This window comes from Semicossyphus pulcher, unplaced genomic scaffold, assembly GCF_022749685.1.
Source record: "Semicossyphus pulcher isolate SPU_LCO1_2020_fin unplaced genomic scaffold, fSemPul1.0.p SCAF_16, whole genome shotgun sequence".
Taxonomy (NCBI): domain Eukaryota; kingdom Metazoa; phylum Chordata; class Actinopteri; order Labriformes; family Labridae; genus Semicossyphus; species Semicossyphus pulcher.
Window position 1 is genome coordinate 4,297,950 of NW_027211670.1, and position 18,548 is coordinate 4,316,497.

General features: G+C 39.9%; 1 protein-coding gene across 3 annotated transcripts in view; it reads left to right on the forward strand.

Annotated features, from left to right (window-relative positions):
- spag9b (sperm associated antigen 9b) overlaps nucleotides 1-17,759 on the forward strand; it is a 44,508-nt gene extending 26,749 nt beyond the window's left edge. For 2 of the 3 annotated variants that reach the window (XM_069664001.1, XM_069664002.1), the window contains exons 8-29: nucleotides 805-929; nucleotides 1,459-1,516; nucleotides 3,063-3,215; nucleotides 3,320-3,377; nucleotides 3,617-3,747; nucleotides 4,364-4,420; nucleotides 5,575-5,754; nucleotides 6,789-6,918; nucleotides 7,051-7,140; nucleotides 8,709-8,870; nucleotides 9,019-9,190; nucleotides 9,294-9,485; nucleotides 10,497-10,653; nucleotides 12,084-12,212; nucleotides 12,308-12,388; nucleotides 12,487-12,554; nucleotides 12,671-12,819; nucleotides 13,527-13,698; nucleotides 13,832-13,945; nucleotides 14,153-14,332; nucleotides 14,624-14,755; nucleotides 14,842-17,759. In XM_069664001.1, the coding sequence (XP_069520102.1) occupies nucleotides 805-929; nucleotides 1,459-1,516; nucleotides 3,063-3,215; nucleotides 3,320-3,377; nucleotides 3,617-3,747; nucleotides 4,364-4,420; nucleotides 5,575-5,754; nucleotides 6,789-6,918; nucleotides 7,051-7,140; nucleotides 8,709-8,870; nucleotides 9,019-9,190; nucleotides 9,294-9,485; nucleotides 10,497-10,653; nucleotides 12,084-12,212; nucleotides 12,308-12,388; nucleotides 12,487-12,554; nucleotides 12,671-12,819; nucleotides 13,527-13,698; nucleotides 13,832-13,945; nucleotides 14,153-14,332; nucleotides 14,624-14,755; nucleotides 14,842-14,960 (2,809 nt within the window). In that variant the 3' untranslated portion in view covers nucleotides 14,961-17,759. The remainder of the gene's footprint in view (nucleotides 1-804; nucleotides 930-1,458; nucleotides 1,517-3,062; nucleotides 3,216-3,319; nucleotides 3,378-3,616; nucleotides 3,748-4,363; nucleotides 4,421-5,574; nucleotides 5,755-6,788; nucleotides 6,919-7,050; nucleotides 7,141-8,708; nucleotides 8,871-9,018; nucleotides 9,191-9,293; nucleotides 9,486-10,496; nucleotides 10,654-12,083; nucleotides 12,213-12,307; nucleotides 12,389-12,486; nucleotides 12,555-12,670; nucleotides 12,820-13,526; nucleotides 13,699-13,831; nucleotides 13,946-14,152; nucleotides 14,333-14,623; nucleotides 14,756-14,841) is intronic. The other variant, XM_069664004.1, reaches the window with a different exon arrangement.
- The last annotated feature ends 789 nt before the right edge of the window (nucleotides 17,760-18,548 follow it).

Sequence of the window (18,548 nt, forward strand, 5' to 3'; positions counted from 1 at the left end):
TGTCATTACAGCTGTACTTACCACTTGTTTGTGACATGGCAGCAAATGGGGGGAAATGCATTTAACTGTAGCACAGGATGCCTATAGGCAAAAGGTGATAATGATGATGAATTGTTCAATTAGCTGGTAACCAAAAAAGCAAACATAAGCATGTGCCACTTTGCATGCTAAATTAGAATTTTCTGGAAACCATGGTAACCCTGCCACTCAGGATTTTGAGCACACCCTCAGTAACTTCAATAAACCGTCAATTTACTGGGCTTGGGAAATATAAAAGTAGGGAAAGGATAATCACGTTTGCTATGTCATTCCCATTTGAATGGTTTATCAGGTAAACACTTCCTGTGATTGGACAGCAGGTCGATCCATAATAAACAGGCATCTAATTTCTTTTCCTTTTTGTCTGTCCCCATTTGTATCTTCTTTAGATGTACATCTCTAAGAACAGGTCACAAAATTATTGCAAGAAATTAATTTACAATTAAAAGCTTCAGAGCGACTTCTAGATAGACCTTGTGGTAAGATTGTTTTGTCAACAGATGTGTCCGAGGTCAAGAAGGAAACAATCCGAACCACTAATATACATTTTTTTTCCCTAAAAGATTCTATCAAACAATTTTTGATTCTTACTTTACTTTGAGCTTAAAAACAGGGCTGAACTATAAACAGTGCTGAAAAATGCATTAGACCATTTTCAGCAAAGCATATATTTATATCCTGCCTCCTTAATTATGATAATCACTTTTTTTAACCCTCTTTTGTCTTTGTCTTGTCCCCCACCTCGCCCCGTATCTGTCCATCCAGCACACCAACTAAAGGTGGAATAGAGAACCTAGCATTTGACCGTAATACTGAGTCTCTGTTTGAGGAGCTGTCGTCTGCAGGAAACGACTTGATCGGAGACATGGATGAAGGAGCGGATCTGCTGGGTAAGAAGCCTCACACTGCCTCACATGCTTTAATACTATGATCTTGTCACAATCCCTCCTTTTCATACATGTTTTCTTCCCCTGCCATATTCTCTGAATTGTTTTTTCCTTTGGCTGGCGGGCTTTATTGTCTCACAGATGAGTTTTCTGGTGTGTATCAATACATCCCCCCATATCTCTCTGCTAGTATCTTCTTCTTATCATTTGTTTTAGTGCCTGATTATGTGTTCACTCTCAGTTCCCTCTGTTACTGTATTACGGTTATATAGAACAGATTAGTCAATAGTATTATTTCACAACGCAGGAGTGCCATTCTAGAGATGTTCAAATGAGACCATTTAACTTCCATTCAAATCTTCCGTTGTCTCTTGCATGATTCTCAGATTACAACTTTCTAGGTAAGACTGTGAGAACAATGTTAATGTATGAATAGACATAAGAAACAATATTTTGTATTTTTCCTTTTCATGTTGGATGGATGATAACATGACGTTTACTTTATATTTATATTATGGGTGATCACTTTCAGGTATGGGTCGGGAAGTGGAGCATCTTATCCATGAGAACACTCAGCTGCTGGAGACCAAGTTAGTACTCATTATAATTACTGAAGAGTTTGTTTTGTTTTTTAAAGCCGTTTGTGCCCCACATGTATATGTTCTGGCTGCAAGATTCAAAACCTGATGAATATCAACTTCCACTTTATGTAAGTGCCTTACATTTACACTCAGCATGCAAACAGTTGAGCTACGTATAAGCTGAAGCTGTTATACGGGGTCATGCATTAACACTGATTAGCCAATCAGATGAAGCTCAAGCTAGCTGTCAGCTAACCTAAAATGAGCAGTCTCCATAGCAATGTGGTGACGACTGCGTGGTTAGCTAACATCATGTTTAAGGGGGGACAGAATAGGAAAATGTGGTTGATAAAGCCACTGTAGTGAAATTAAACAACTTTTGCTTTTTGGAATTATTTTGGATTTTGAGACAGGTTTGTAACAAACAAAGGTATTGTGTAAAACATACTGAACAGGAGAAAGAAATGGGAACTGTTATTGTAGGTTTATTTATTGCATATCATGTCTTCATTTTAAAATTGAACAATGACATAGCTCACTGCAGGCTTTCTTATATCGAACAGTTCTACTATATCTGACGAGCCAGGAGTAACCACATCAAGACTTCATGGAAAATAACTTTTACATTAAACATTGCAGTCAATATCCCAGACCCAGAGGCTAAACCAATTTTAGGGCCTCTGGTGAAGCCAGCTTATATTCTCATAACTGATATTTGAAATCCAGGCTGAAACTTTCTCTTCTGTCTGCTGTTTAATGTTTGCATTTCAACTAGAAACTTGGGACATGAGAATTAGATGCAGATATCCGTTTAGAGAAATAGATGAAGTTAAATAGTCTTTCACTGGGTTCTGGGATTGAATTTCAGCCAATGTTCTACCTTTTTCCCTTCCACAGGGACTGTTTTTTTTTTTTTGCTACAAGCAAAGCTCAAATGCATACGCCTCACTTTAAACACAGAACCAGACACTTCCAGTACTAAAAATCGTGTCCCCTGCTTACAGATTCTGCATTCATTTGTGGATATCTGTTTATAGAGATTTATTGTCGTACAACCTAACATGGCCCACTCATGGAATAAATACCAGCATCATCTTACGTATTTATACTTATATACGCTTCATATTGTTTCTTGTTAGAGATGATCGCCTCGTGTTTGGCATATTGTCATGGGATACCAGACTGTTTACCTGACGTATTTAACTCATTTTTCAGTGTTTGCCGATGCACCTGTTTGGATGCAAATGATTTTCCCTCTGTGGAGCTCTGTTTTATGGCTATACATGATGTTAATTGACATTCAACCTACTGTGAACTGCCTCTGTAGCAGTTCTTGTAACTGTGATTGAGTTAAAATACTTGCCAGAAGCTGCTATTATTTTTACTTTCTACTTCTTGTAGCACTTTTGATAGTGATAATAAGTTAACATAGCTTGTTTGTAAATAAAACACAAATATCCTTCTGTTGCATCTTAGAGCAACTGTACACTGCTGCCACCTTGTGTTCAATTTTGACATCACACTAGAATGTTTGTTAATGTGTTTTTGTTTTCAGAAATGCTTTGAATGTTGTGAAAAACGACCTGATCGCACGCCTGGATGAACTGTCCTGTGAGAAGGAGGCTCTGCGCGGGGAGCTGGAAGCTGTCACTCAGTCCAAGACCAAACTGGAGGAGAAGAACAAAGAGTTAGAAGAAGAACTCAAGAAGTGAGATGTTTTGCACCGCCCTCTCATTCCACATATAGAGTTGTAGTTCACACTGTATAAACATGGCTTGCTAAACACTGAAGGTTTTTTCTCCTCGCTTGCAGGATTCGAGCAGAGCTTGAAGAAGCCAAGCAGAAGGTCAAGAATGACAACGAGGATGATGTGAGTCCTTGTGTGTCTGAGTGTGTGATGCATCTGTATAGATTAGAGGGGTTTAGATATTTCAGGTTGTTCAACCTGAACCTGTTTTTAGTATTTTTAAATATGACCTTGACAATGTCAATAAGCACCATCCCAGTAAAGCCTTTGGTGGTTTCTTTAAAAAGCTTCACAGCCGTCATATTGATCTTCTGATTTATATAAAGCTTAAATGAGGATTATAAATGTGGTTGTACTTGCAGAGCGATGTGCCTACAGCACAAAGGAAGCGCTTCACCAGGGTGGAGATGGCCAGAGTACTGATGGAAAGGAACCAGTATAAGGAGAGGCTGATGGAGCTGCAGGAAGCTGTCAGATGGACGGAGATGATCAGGTAAGACAGGATGCACAGAGGCAAGTCGTGAATAAGTAGTAGGGCAAGATGACCAGATGGAAAATACCTCATTTCCATTTTCCTAACGAATAGCAATTTAATCAGAAATATTTTTTTATATGCCAAACTGCAAGGCCTAAATTTGTGATTAACATAAAAATAAACAATATATGATTGCACTTACATAATGGCACATTTTATTTCCTTTACATGAATAGAATCTGATAAAACAAGCTTGAAACAACTTGTTTCGCGCTCTTATTATAAATGAGGCTATAACTCTTACTGATGGATTATGTAGTAAAATACTTACCACTCTTTTTTGTAGTAACTGCAGACGATGGCTTACAACACTTTATTTTTACATCAAAACCAACAAAAAGAGGGATGTTTCTTCTACAAAAATGGTTGATATAACAGCTCACAAAATAAAATGATTAAGCCACAGCTGAGTATATCCGCCTGCTACAGTTGTCATTATACTTGCTGAAAATAGCTGTTGCTGGTTTCTTTCTGCTACTTAAAACACTGATGATAATTGATGTTATAGGTGTCAAATAAAGGTGAAAATTGCACTCTTTGAAAATGTGATAATAAAGTGAATTGTCTCTCTCAGGGCTTCAAAGGAGAACCCATCTCTTCCAGAGAAGAAGAAATCCAGCCTCTGGCAGTTGTAAGCTCCTCTTTTCTTTTCACTTGAGCTCTGAAATACCAACAACAGTCTGTGATGTCTTTGTTGTTTACATGTTTCATTTTGCTTTTCTTTTATATTCCGTGTTGTTTGGTTTTCTCCAGGATGTAGGTAAATCTTTGACATGTTAACATCTTGACTGGGCTTCTGATGTTTTCATCTTGATAACAAAATCTTAACAGAGGAGAGTGAGCGAGGAAACATTGGCTCTGATCTCAGATCTAAGCTTCTTTGACAATTGTCTTTCTTTATTAAAAGTTGTAAACATCAACCAGGCAAAAGCTTGAGTGAGGACTGAGGTTTGGAAAATGCACCTGTTTGCTCAAAGAAAAACTAACTGTGATCCAGGCTCTCCTTTGTTGTGTATCATAAGGAATGAGTGTGTTTTATTTTGAAGGGATTACTTGGAACGTTGTTTTTGGCCTTGGATTTGTTTGCAAAAGAGAAGCAAAATCTGATAAATCCACCATCTCTCCTGCCCTGCTTCTGTGTGTCCCTCTATATTCTGCCTGATGTTGTAATGTCCGTGTGCAGGAGGTGTGTTGTGAGGGTTGCTTTAGAGATGGGAGGGAAGGCAGGAATATTGGAGGAGTTTTTTGGTCAAAACAAAACAGATGGTCTCACTTAGCTACAATAAGTGGAGCATATTTCTTATCTTTAAGTTGAAGATTTATAGTCTCTATAAATGTGTTGGAAACATGCTAGTATATAAACTGTCAGATGTGTTGTGCTGAATACCATCTGCTCCGGGGTAGCGCTAGTGGGGAAATGTAAAGTGTTATTGTCCAGGCCTGTCGTGCTCTGTGTTGTTGACTAACATCCCAGTCGGTGCTCAATATTAACCCTGCCCTACCTGATCCTCAGCATTCTGGGAGCACAGCTGCTTTGATGCTTTGCTGTTTGGGAGACCTGTCAATGGACTTTACAAGTTAACGGGATATATATTTCAGTTTCTGATAGCTACCTGTGTGAAAGCTGGCATGGTGTGTTGGCATGGGGAAAGGTACTTTTTATATCCTTAATTGTGGGATCCAACCTCTGCCGCTCGAGCTACTGCTTGTGTCCACCCCTCTATATGTTTGTCTGTGTGCTTTTCTCCCCCTTTCCTTCCCACTTCCCCGCCCTTACACCTCCAGTTTCAGCCGTTTGTTTAGCTCGTCGGGCGGGGCAGCCAAGAAGCCGGCGGTGGAGGCCCCAGTGAACGTCAAGTACAACGCACCCACCTCTCAAATTCAGCCGTCCGTCAAGAAGAGGAGCAGCACCCTGCAGCAGCTGCCCAGTGACAAGAGCAAAGCCTTCGATTTCCTCAATGAGGAGTAAGTCAGTCAATGAAAATATGTAATGCTGTTACCTGTGTGTGCTGAAGATCTGATTGATGCACTGACTCAAAATCAAAGATATAGAACACTTACAAAGGATTCGACACATCTGATTTCAATCAAGCATTAAAGGGTATCTCTTGTATTTTAAAACCTGGGTCATATTTTTCCAGATTGTTGGGTGTGAATGACTAAAAGCTACAAATGATTTTGGAAAAACAAAAGTAGATTGCTTCAGCTGGCAGCTGCGATATTAGGCTGTAATGGCTGAACGGCAAAAGCGCACAATCAAATTATGTCCACTAATAATGCTTGTTTTTACCACTGACAGGCTAAGATTGTTTTTTCAGTGTCTTCCAACATTAATGGATTCCTACATAAATAGACCTTTTTCAGAGTAAGATGCATTTTTTAAACCAAAAACAGCCATTATATATTTTTTTAAAGACACCACACTCTATTAACGTTATTTTTTACCTTGCAGATCACACGAGTTGCTTTTCTACCACTGCCCTCATTGTTTAGTTTTGTGTTATTGTGTGTTACACAAATATTGTTTTTGGTATGAACAAAGCATTTAAAACATCAAAGTCACATAATAACCAAAATTAGCTAACTGATTGTTTAACTGACGGTTGCAGTTAAATGCAACTGCGGTGCGGATGAAAGACTGTGAATGTTGCAAACATGCAGGGGTATGGATCCCAGGGTGGGGGTCCAGGAGCCCATCCCCACTAGGCAATCAAACTGTTCACATTGGGAGCAGTATATTGCAGCATGCCTTACTGTTAGTCACTGAAATTTTAATTCCCTCACTATTTACCCTACATTGTATAATAACATACATATATACTGTAAATGTGAACACTGAAACTTCAAAAAAAGAAAAGAAACTATTATGTACATATATACATGACTATTATAAACAAGTTGCTCACAGTAACCATGAGTTTCATCTATTTATGTTGAAAACCTAGCCTGGCTTCCAATAAAAGACATCATTTTCAGCGTGCTGCTGTTCTGTCCCACAGAGTGGCATCAGATAACGTTGTGTCGAGGCGAGAGCAGAAGAGGGCTCAGTATCAGCAGGTGAAAGCCCACGTCCAGAAGGAGGATGGCAGAGTGCAGGCTTACGGCTGGAGTCTCCCTAAGAAATACAAAGTAAGGAGTTCGCTCCTCTTTTCTTCCCTTGTAAGAACAATAGATTGTCTGTTCCCCTTCAATCCGTTGAACTATTGTGAGCTGTGTGCTATGACTGAAACAAATTGGGATGCTATGTATTTACTTTTTTAGACTAACGGTGGTCAGGCTGAGGGTAAGCTGAAGAATCTACCTGTTCCCGTCTTCCTCAGACCACTGGATGAAAAAGATGCTTCTATGAAGGTATTACCTCCAGCTGCACAATTGTACTCTTTAGTTTTAATCCTCAACATAAAATATGCATCTTTTTAAAATTGTAATCATTTTAACCAATACAGGAAGACTAAAGTCTGCATGGTCACACTGAAACTGCTGAGAGTCCAATATTATTATTATTATATTATACCATTTATAACTGCAGTGCCTGCAATTATGGTTCATTTTCTTTGTGTTAGCTGTGAATGTGTTTTGGCTCCGTTGCATATCTCTGGATAGCTGTCATGGATTCTGTCTACGTAGGGTGATACAGCCCAGTCAGGAGGTAGTTTGTGAAATAGTCACACAATTATAAAATGTATAGAATTGTTTACCCAGACACCAATTTTTCTTCTTTCAGTCAGTCAGCATGAATTTCAAATTTATGTGTTTCAATTGGAAATATATTTCTTGCCTGTCACTGCAATAAAGACCTTTAGTTCCTTTTCGGTTAAAAATATTGCAGCGCCTTTTTGTTTTTTACTGTTGTTAAGGCGACCACCGAATCATTAGCTGTCATTAACCTAACCATTATTTTGTAAACTGAAAGATCTGTTCCCATTTATTTTGGCTAGCTAAAATACTTAACTTTGAGTTCAATAGATTAGTTATATCTGCATTAAAAAATGGACAGGCGGAGGGCACTTAGTCTGGCTTTGATGGCGGGTGAGAGGCTGTTCCCAAATACACTAAACAGGGAAGCAGAGATCCATGTGGGTACATGAGACCCTCAGAAAGAGGAAAGATCACGGCGAATAACATAAGTTGGCCCAACGGTAAAATTGATGTCGTCACCGCCACAGAATTCATCCGATTAGAAATGAGAAAAAACGCCAACGACGTCGGCCGCTTTTCTACTTTGAGTTAAAGTTTTTTCAAGTAGAGGCCCTCAGAGCGTTTCCCCAAAAACACGAGGCGCACAGAGCGGAAAAATGCAAGGCGCTCAGTAACGCACAAACAGCGCGCAAAAAGCTTCCCTCTCATTGAAAACAACAACAAAAAAGCCGCCCCCAGCTGCTAAAACGTGCTCTGTCTGATCGGGACCTTAGGAAGGCTGGTGAGGTAGTATATAGAGCCACAACATTTGCCAGTGTGGTGGTCAGGGATAATGGGTCAAACAAACACAGGACTTTCATCCCGAAATCAGGGTTTGAGATTAGTTATAGTTTCACCTTTTTTCTGAACCTTACCAAGAATTTCTTGAAGCCTAAACATAACCAAATTGCAACATTTATTGTTAGTTATGGTACCAAAATCAGATTAAGTTTGGGAAAATATCATGGCTTTGACTGAAATAAAACGTGAACATTGACTTCTGGTTTCATATGGGACATAAGCAAAGGCCTCATAAAGGTAAATGTAATTGTGCCACCACTGCGTAATTCTAGCTGACTGTCACGAAAAAAAGGGAAATGCGAGTCTGTACACATTTTCTACATTAATTTGTGACTATAAAGAACTTGAAGTGAAACTTGGTTGTGTGTTAGGGATGCACTGATATTTCTCCTGCATATCTTAGTGTATTTGACTGCTTTGACTGTGTGTCTGTGCTTCAGTTGTGGTGCGCTGCTGGTGTGAACCTCTCTGGAGGGAAAACCAGAGATGGAGGTTCCATCGTAGGAGCCAGTGTGTTTTACAGTGACGTACCTGGACCAGAGAGCCCTAAAAAGAAAATAGGATCTCAGAGCAGCCTGGACAAACTGGATCAAGAACTCAAGGTACACACACAGATTATTCTTCCAATGCCACGAGGGCATGTGGATATAAAAATAGCGTAACAGAACCTTTAGCTTCAAACACACACTTTTGCACACAGTATGCACAGTATTTCATGCTCATTGCTTTTTTTTTTGCTTGTTCTTGCAGGAGCAGCAGAAGGAGTTACGGCAGCAGGAAGAGTTGTCGTCGCTTGTTTGGATCTGTACTAGCACCCAGTCCACAACTAAAGCTGTTGTCATAGATGCAAACCAGCCTGGAAACATCCTGGAGAGCTTTTTTGTGTGCAACTCCCACGTCCTCTGCATCGCCAGTGTACCAGGTCAGCAGATGAATATGTGTGTACTTGAGTCAACATCTAGGAAGAGATGATAATTTTTCATTCCCACATATCTCCTTATTTATCTGCAAATGTATTAATTAAGGTGCAAGAGAGACAGACTACCCCGCGGGTGAGGAGATATCTCTAAACTCTGAGGCAGAACCAGTGGGAGAAGGCACCTCACAATCAACCAACAACAGCTCATCAGGAGGTGACAGCGTGCTGGGAGGCATCACTGTTGTTGGTTGTGACGCTGAGGGAGCAACAGCTGTTCCTCAAACTGCACTCAGTCCAGGTAAAAGATGAAGAAACTGGACAGACATGTTTACTTTTTATTACCATTTTAACTCGACACTCTTTGTGATCACAGTCTACATTTATCATGTAAGAATCACTCCTTAAAATAAAGTTGAAAGCTAACCTAGAACAAAACCACTGCGACTTGAGAATTAAATTAAAATATAGGTTAATCATTTTAAATTATTTTTATTTGATTAAGCTGTGTGGGACATCCTAGTCAGCTCCATCCAATCAAACTTTGTAACTCTCTTAGTGCCTCATGTGCATGTATTATGCACTTTGCACACAGTGATGTTTCATTAAGAATGTGGAATGAGGCTCATTAGGCAGCCACACTTCCTGTTAACCCGAAATATTATTTCTACAGTGTCACTCGAATAGTGTTGGGAGATACTGGCCAACAATATAAAGCATTCATTTCTACCTTAACTCAGAGGCTGTACAAGCAATCAAAGTGAAATTTATTAACACAGGAACAGATGATTTCAGAGCTGCATTTTACTTACTGCTACCTTTTGTCTTTATTTTAAAACAATTTTTTACAAAGTCATTGTCGTCAGTGAACACAACAACTCCCACAGAATGTGTATGCATGTGACTAACATCTTCTGATCACAAATTCTGGATCTCTCCTCAACAATAGCAGAGATGGGACTAAGTCAAGAAAGTTACAGAAATTATTTTACTTCAAATGGTAAAAGCAGGACCAAAAATGCTTCACTTCTGTAAATATTTAGCCATTTTCCAACACTTAAAAGCTTGATAAACACAGGCCATTGCCAGAAAAAGTAAGACAATTGAATAATAATAATTGTTAGCTTTAAAAAAAACCTAAACAAAAGAGATATGCTCATCAATTTGAAGATTAGTGAGAGGATGACAAATCAGTACATGAACACGCTGGATATTCTCCCATTGTGGCACCTAATGTAAGAAAGCTAAAGTGTTAGCTCATTATTACCTACACGAGTTTGCACAGTTAACTAAGAGATGATCCTCTCTGCAGAATCCAGACCAGCAGAGGAAGCCACGGAGGCGACAGAGACCAGTGAAGGGTCTGCTGACCAAAGAGAGAGCCTGAGGGGAGTCTACACAGAACACGTCTTCACTGATCCACTCGGAGCTCAGCAGACAGCAGAGGCTCCAGCCAACTACTCTCAGAGGTGAAATCAGGAGGCCCATTATCCGGCACAATGTCGTTACACTACAGTGTCTCCAATAAAGCTGCCCATTTTATTACACCAACCATTGAAAAACCACCAAGCAACAACATCAAATCACTGTAAAACTATTTATTGTTTGTCATGGAAGCTTTGTAAATGTTTGTTTGACAGTAAATTCTTATTGTAATGCTGTACACTTTGCTACATTGCTGTCAAAGTGTGTGTTTTGCCCTAAGCACTTACTCCTGTAAAACGGGCTGTAACATTATGTACGTCTTTAGAACAAGGGAAAACACATCCAATATATATCCAGTGCTACAGCTTCCTGTTGATTAACCCTTAGAACTTTTAAAGATAATATTCAACAATAAAAATCGATAGCAGTATTACAATTTCTGATTTTTTTTTCTAAAATTTTGCTAAATACAAAACAAATTCATTTTAGAAAATGAGCAAAATATTTCTTCACACTCAGGAAGTTATTTAAACTGTGTCCTTTTTTTGTAAATGAGATATGCTCATCTTTACAGGCTGGGTGGAAAGGCCTTTTGATATTTTTGACTGCAATGGAAACACAGTGTCAACAATAGTTTTTTTGCTGATACAGTTTTTTCGGAGTGTCTTTATATGATTCATATTCCTAAAATCGCTACAACCTTTAGGTTATATAAGCTATTTAAGTTAATCTCTACAATTAACGTGAAATTTGCTAATATCTGCTTCTGTTATATACAAGTTATAATCTCGAAGATCTCAGTTTCGTTCTCTTTGGCGGCACCATTGGCGACAAACAGTAATTGCGGGAGCACACTGTTGCATGTGTGACGGCCACAGTTGGCTCCCGGATTTTCACTTATTTTTGAAGTTGTATCTGTTGTCATCGATCTTTTCTTTGTTTCTTCAGCCATAGGAGATTACTGTTTTCTTGCAACACTTGCAGAGAGCGGAAAAACACCCGCTTAGCTCCGCCTACCCTCTCTGGCAGATCAACCACTGCTTGGTGTTGGAAAATGCGTCACTAACTGGGCGCCGCTTGTGATTTTTTCCCGCAAAGGTCATACCAGACACCCAGTCTGTAATACTGACAATCACCATTGTGTAACCTCATTCGGCGATAGATAGTGACTTAACAGACATTTATTTCAATTAAAATCTTAGAGATTATTACTTTAAAGAGTTGTGCAAACATGATCTCCTGTGGCCAGATTTCAGTCGCCCTCTGCTGCCTGGGAATTTTCACCAGGTTTTATACTGAATGTAACGTAATATAATTACAGATTCAAGGAGAGAACAACGTTGCAGAGGACAGAAGACTTAGCTTTCTGTTTAAAAAAGAATGACAGCTTGTTTATTGCCAATCAGACTGGGAATTTTATTGTTAGAAAGATGCAAATGCAGCAACTGTAATACTTGTTGTTTCTGTTGACCAGGGAGAGTGATCTGTTGAAAGATGGAGTAAGTTCCAACCCTGGTGCAGAGGAGCAGGACCTGATGAGAGAAGAGGCTCAGAAAATGAGCAGCGTTCAGCCCACGATGTGGCTGGGTGCACAGAACGGATGGTGAGTTTTTATGTGTTTCTGTTTGCTCAGCACACTCGTGTATATGGTCAGTGTTCAAGTACTTCAGATGATTGAGAAAACTTCCTTGATTCTAGTGTGTACGTCCACTCGTCTGTGACTCAGTGGAAGAAGTGCCTCCATTCTATAAAGCTGAAGGACTCTGTGCTCGGCATAGTGTAAGTAAATCGAATGTTTTACACTTAACTTCAACATCAACTTCCATTTCACTCTCATTTTGCTAATGTTTAGAAAAACATTTGTTTGTCTCCAACAGACATGTGAAAGGGCGTGTACTGGTCGGCCTTTCTGACGGCACTTTAGCAATATTCCACAGAGGAGAGGGTGAGGAGATATGAGCTGTGCAACAAGTTCTGTTCAAATAAACAAGTCACATCACCCTGATGTGGGCTCTATCTGTGAATATAACCATATATGTTGTCTTTCTTTGTTTTGGTCAGATGGACAGTGGGACCTAACCAACTACCATCTGTTAGACTTGGGAAGACCACACCACTCCATCCGCTGCATGACTGTAGTACACGACAAGGTGTGGTGTGGCTACAGGAACAAGATCTATGTGGTGCAGCCCAAAGCAATGAAGATAGAGGTATAATGAAAATGAACACATCAATCATGTTTGTGAAAATGAGTGCGTCCAAACCTGTCGTTTATCCACGCCTTTAAAGCTCGGCATCGTTGAATTTATAACCTGTCCCAGACTGAGGCTATTATTTTTCCACCAATCCATTATCTATACCGCTGATCCTGTTAAGGGTCACGAGAGGGCTGGAGCCAATCCCAGCTGTCATTGGGTGAGAGGTGGGGTACCCTGGGCAGGTCGCCAGTCATCCACTCACGCTCACATACACATCTAGAGGCAATTTTTAGAGTCACCAATTAACCTTATGAGCATGTCTTTGGAGTGTGGGAGGAAGCCAGAGTACCTGGAGGGAACCCATACATGCAGGGGGAGAACATGCCTTGCATTCAAAAGGCACAATATACAAAAAGATCTAATCAGACATTAGACCAAGTATGTATACACACAGCTGAATGTATAGCAGCTATTAAAGCCTAACTATTGAGATTGAAAGTAACTAGAGAATTTTTTGTCTATTCCACAAAGATCATTAACCCTCGACAATAATAAACGACTCATTGAAATGGGTTGAGGAATGTAAATGTTGCAGTGCTTTTTATCCAGAAAACCGCAACACCCCCTTTTACTTGTATTTGTTCGCAGGCTTGAGCCACGAAATCAGGAATCTCTCTTCTTACACTCTTCCACATCTGCTCCTTTTCTGTCCTTCACAGAAGTCATTCGACGCTCACCCTCGTAAGGACAGTCAGGTACGTCAGCTTGCCTGGGACGGCGATGGTATCTGGGTGTCCATTAGACTGGACTCCACCCTCAGGCTGTTCCACGCTCACACCTTCCAGCACCTTCAGGATGTCGATATCGAGCCCTACGTCAGCAAGATGCTGGGTCAGTTCATAATAAGATTTCTATTGTCTCCATCCACAATGAAACACAAAAGACACTCATCAAGGGCTGGCAGACTTTTATTCATATTCTCTGATGCGGTTTTGACTGCATTCTTATACTATTGTATTCTCAGGTACGGGGAAACTGGGCTTCTCATTTGTCAGGATCACAGCCCTTATGGTGTCAAGTAATCGTCTGTGGATCGGCACAGGGAATGGAGTCATCATCTCCATCCCTCTGACAGAGAGTGAGTTTAGGAGCCAACTGATATATATATTTTTTTATTTAGTGTTCACACTGTGCGGTTCTCTTGCTATTTTTATGATAAGAATATCACATTAGTTACCCAAAACAAATTATAAACATTGTCTTGAAGGAGGACAACACTGACTGCGCATTTTTGGTTTGCCTCTTCCACATCTCTCTGTCTCTCACACTTCCACTGTTCCATTAGCAGCCAACAAGGCGACCAAGGCAGCAGGAAACCATCCAGGGGGTGTAGTTCGAGTTTACGGTGACGACACGACTGACAAAGTGACAGCAGGGACTTTTGTTCCATACTGCTCCATGGCTCACGCTCAGCTCTGTTTCCATGGCCACAGAGATGCTGTGAAGTTCTTCACCGCTGTTCCAGGTAAACAAACCCGCCTGCATGCTGTAAGGTTTTACCTTTTTATTTATATATATTTCTTATTCTGATTTTGAACTCTTTGGATTTTGTTCTGGAAATACTTAATGTATTTTTACTTGAATATTAATATTCTGTAAAAGATGCATCGCATATTATTTGATACAGATTAAGAACCAGCGATCCGAAGAGCTGAGATCTCATTTGAATATGGTATATTGCTTAAAAGTCTGTACCAGAAAAACACAATCTGGACTTGTTTGGTGTTATTTACAGTTTGTGTCTCTGTGCTCTCAGGTCATGCAGTTCCATCTGCGTCCTGTGGAGGAGAAGCAGCAGGTGACAAAGCGACAGATGCTGCAACTCAGGACGGAACCAAGTCTGTGTTGGTGATGAGCGGAGGAGAAGGCTACATCGACTTTAGGATGGGTGAGTTTGCTACATGTAACAGAGAAAAACATCCTGTAGCCACTGCAGCAGGGGTAGACACAAATGTGATCTCTGTATCTCTGTAGGTGATGAAGATGGTGAGGCGGAGGATGGCGAGGACACTCGCATAAAACTGCAGCCCTTCCTGGCTAAAGCAGAGCGCAGCCACCTCATTGTCTGGCAGATCATGGCCAATGAGGACTGAACTCTGACCTCAGATGCCTGAGGCCTGTTTTGCCTTTTTTCTCTTGCCGTGGAGGAGGAGTTCAGGTGGACGACTCCGCTCTGCAGGCAGGAGTTTAATCAGCACTTTTCTTCCTCAAACCTGAACAAACAGAGTGAATCAAGCAGAAACTGCTCTGAGAGCACCCTCAGTAATAAACTGGGCTGGAGCAGTGCAAACAGGTTGACGCAAAAAATTGCATGATGTTGTTTTATTACGAGTCGTTTTCTCTTATGTTTTATAATTTTATGAATTTAAATTTCCACCTGTTACAATGCCTGTTTCTCTTTTAATATTATTTGAGGTAATGCTCTTTTTGAATACAGACATTTTTGTTTTTTTTATTCAATCAGCAAATACGATGAATTTTCCTCCTGAAATCTGCAGGTTCCCTCACTTTGGACTAAACTTGATGCTAAATCAGCTGATTTGTCTCCCTGTTGTCCTGTAATAATCTAAGACCGGGGCAATCATGCTAATCATGGTAGCCATTCATTTTGGACTCATGATGATATTTCATGTTTTTGTTGTTGTGTTTTCATCATTTAAGAACTTGGCTTTTGATTGTATGCAAGATAAATTTGATTAATTGCCAGTTGTCTGTAGGTCCAGATTTGTTTAAGTGAAATGCAGTACATCAGATGCATGTGGTTAGCATCTGGGTGCAGAGGATGACCCCCAACATATCTCAATATATAAGCTGAAATGGCATTTTATGCCTCTCATGTGTATAAAACCTTAAAGTCCAGTAACAAAGCTAAGCAAGTCGATTTTATGACATAAATAGCTGTCAGTGTTTTGAAAAACCAACAGGATATCATTGTGCAGTTTTGAAGGTTTTCCCAGAATCCTAAAAAACTATACTAACTCTTTGAATGCAGAAATAATCGGTCTGATGCTTGATAAAAGAGATTTTGACCTATTTCCAATTCAGCATGACTGTTGCTCAGTCGGCCTCTTCAGTCCGGACCCAATCATCATCATCAGGTCTAAATTTCAATTTGTCAAACACCTTTCTGTAGCAACTCCCTCTAGCTTCAGCTGTGCTTTGTGTTTAGCGCAAATCATTAAATGTTAGCATGCTAACACACCAAAGTAAGATGCCGAACGTGGTTATACCTGTTAAACATCAACATGTTAGCACTGTTATTGTGAGCATGGTAGCATGCTAACATTAGCTTTTAGGTAAAGGCTAAGTACAGAGTTGCTATTCTATCTTTAGACTCTTAGTTGTGTTCAAATATCAGCAGATAATTATTCTTAATGAAACTGGATGCTTGGCTTTGTGACATGACGTAATGTTTATACAATAGCAACACAAACTGAAAGCTAAAAAAGTAAGAGACAGTCAGAATTTATTCTTAAAATCCTGAATGATGACATGAGTAGCAGCAGCTGCTCCTTCATGTACCTCTACTTTGTGTTAGTTCTGGTTCCAATGCTGAAACACTGATAGACCACAGACTTGTTTTTAATCAAATATACAAGGATCAGGTTCGACCTCTGCTCTCAGCCTGCTGACCAGATCCAGCTTGTAAACACTCTGAAAATCTGCCTTATGTATCAAGGGTGGAAAGACTATCTCCGGGCTTTTCAAGTGTGACAAAGTATTTATTTTTCCTTAAAAAGAATGTTATTGCTACCAAAGGATAAGGAATTAAAGATTGATAGTTTGCCACATGCTGAAACAATAGTAGTGTCTCATCTAACATGGCACCTTTAGAGCAGCATGTTTGAGTCTGCCTCCATGTAGATAGCATGAAAGCTTTTGTAACAGCAATCCTTGTGTAAAGATAAGATATATATTTTTAGACTTTCATATTAGGAAATGAAAATATTTTCATGGAGTGAGAGAAGAGAAAGTGCTGGACCTGTTACTATGAGAGGATAAAACAAGCAGCCACACTGAGGGATACATAACCCCCCTCCTCTAATCCCCAGCTTGACATTTAGAGGTCAAAATTCTAACATTGACATTTTTGGTTTTGCAGCGCTGCTGCTGCTGGCTGCCCCATTTGTACAGAATGATGATGTTTATTTGATGAATTCCCCTCACGGTTTGCAATCTGATTTTTCAGAAAATGTTTTAAGTCTATTTTTATGAACTTTTTATGTCTTTCGACTGCACTCAGTACAGTACACAAGATGTTCAATTGTTTGCAATATGAGAGTGTATTTCTGGCCTTTGTACCAGTACACTGCACTGGTATGTTCTATGTTCTGTCCTCTCTGTATTGAACAGTATCAGAGGGGGACTGTCCTCATCACGTGTGTGTGCGCTAAGTGTATGTGTGTGTCTTCTCTCCCGGAGAGGAGTGAAATGTCATTGCAGTTTAGCCATTTCAGTATTTATTTTCCAATTATTGAGCCTTTGCAATTCAGAATGTAACTTTGTACATTGAACATGAATTATATATATGATTATATATGTATGAAACATAAACATGGCTTGGGTTTATTGTTTTCACAACAGATGTTGCTGTTGGATTAATATGAATTTGTTTTGTAAAGGATTACCTTACTCAGCTATGCACTGTGTCTCTGAGGGGAGGGGAGTGATGGGGCTTCAGACTGTCCAGCAGACAGAGCCTGACATAATCAGCAAGCAACTTCATCCCACCATAGCATGACAGAGTTGTCCACCTCCACAGGTCTGTGTCACCCCCTCTTATCATGTCATTAACTTGGCCCGGGACTCCCTCTCTACAAAGTTAGAAGTACACACACCATCTTGTACTTCTGCATCTCTAGCCTTACTTATTTTTAACAGTAAATTAAAGCATTTTTTGTGGGCAACTTTGTCTGCTTGTAATGTTTTGTCATGTAATGTTTAGGATCTTGGTAAGCACTTAAGTGCCGAGGCTTTGTAGAAGACTGTTATACAGTTTTCAACCTTGCAGCACCAAAGGGAACCCAAAGTGGTCAGACTAGTGTTCAGGTTTATCTTCACCTCAGGCTTACCCAGAAGTACAATCAATCTGATATTCTGAAATTGAGTTATCTCCAAAGTTAACAATGAAGTGATCTGGAATTACTGCCTTACAGTTTGCCTCCGACAACCAGTCAAGCTTAGGTTTAAATTTATTAGTGTAAATTTATTTTAGATAGTAGGAAGGGGCATGTTTTTGGTAATGCAAATATCTGAGAAAAAATCCTCAAAGAAAACAACCGCATAAGTAGGCCTATATTTAACAGGAGAGGTCGCACCACAATAATTTACAAGAGGGACGTGATACCAGTAAACATGGCAGAAGAACCTTCTAGTCACAGCTAAACTAACACACGTTTTTGTGAGGGGAAGAGCAGAGTCTCTCCGACAGATAAACAAATATTACTGAATTATCACCTCCTTGAGAATTAGGAGGGACATGAGGTCCCTGTGACCTTGACCTTTTAACCCTTGCCCACCAGTATTGCGTTCACAAGAATGGGATGGGAATAATGGCGAGAGAAGTGTTTTTTCAGGACATCATGAGGTCACAGTGATGTTGACCTTTTCTGGGAAGAAAATGTTATCACTTCATAATTTTGACTTTTCATCGTTCGTATTTATTCTTGAGTTATGGCCCA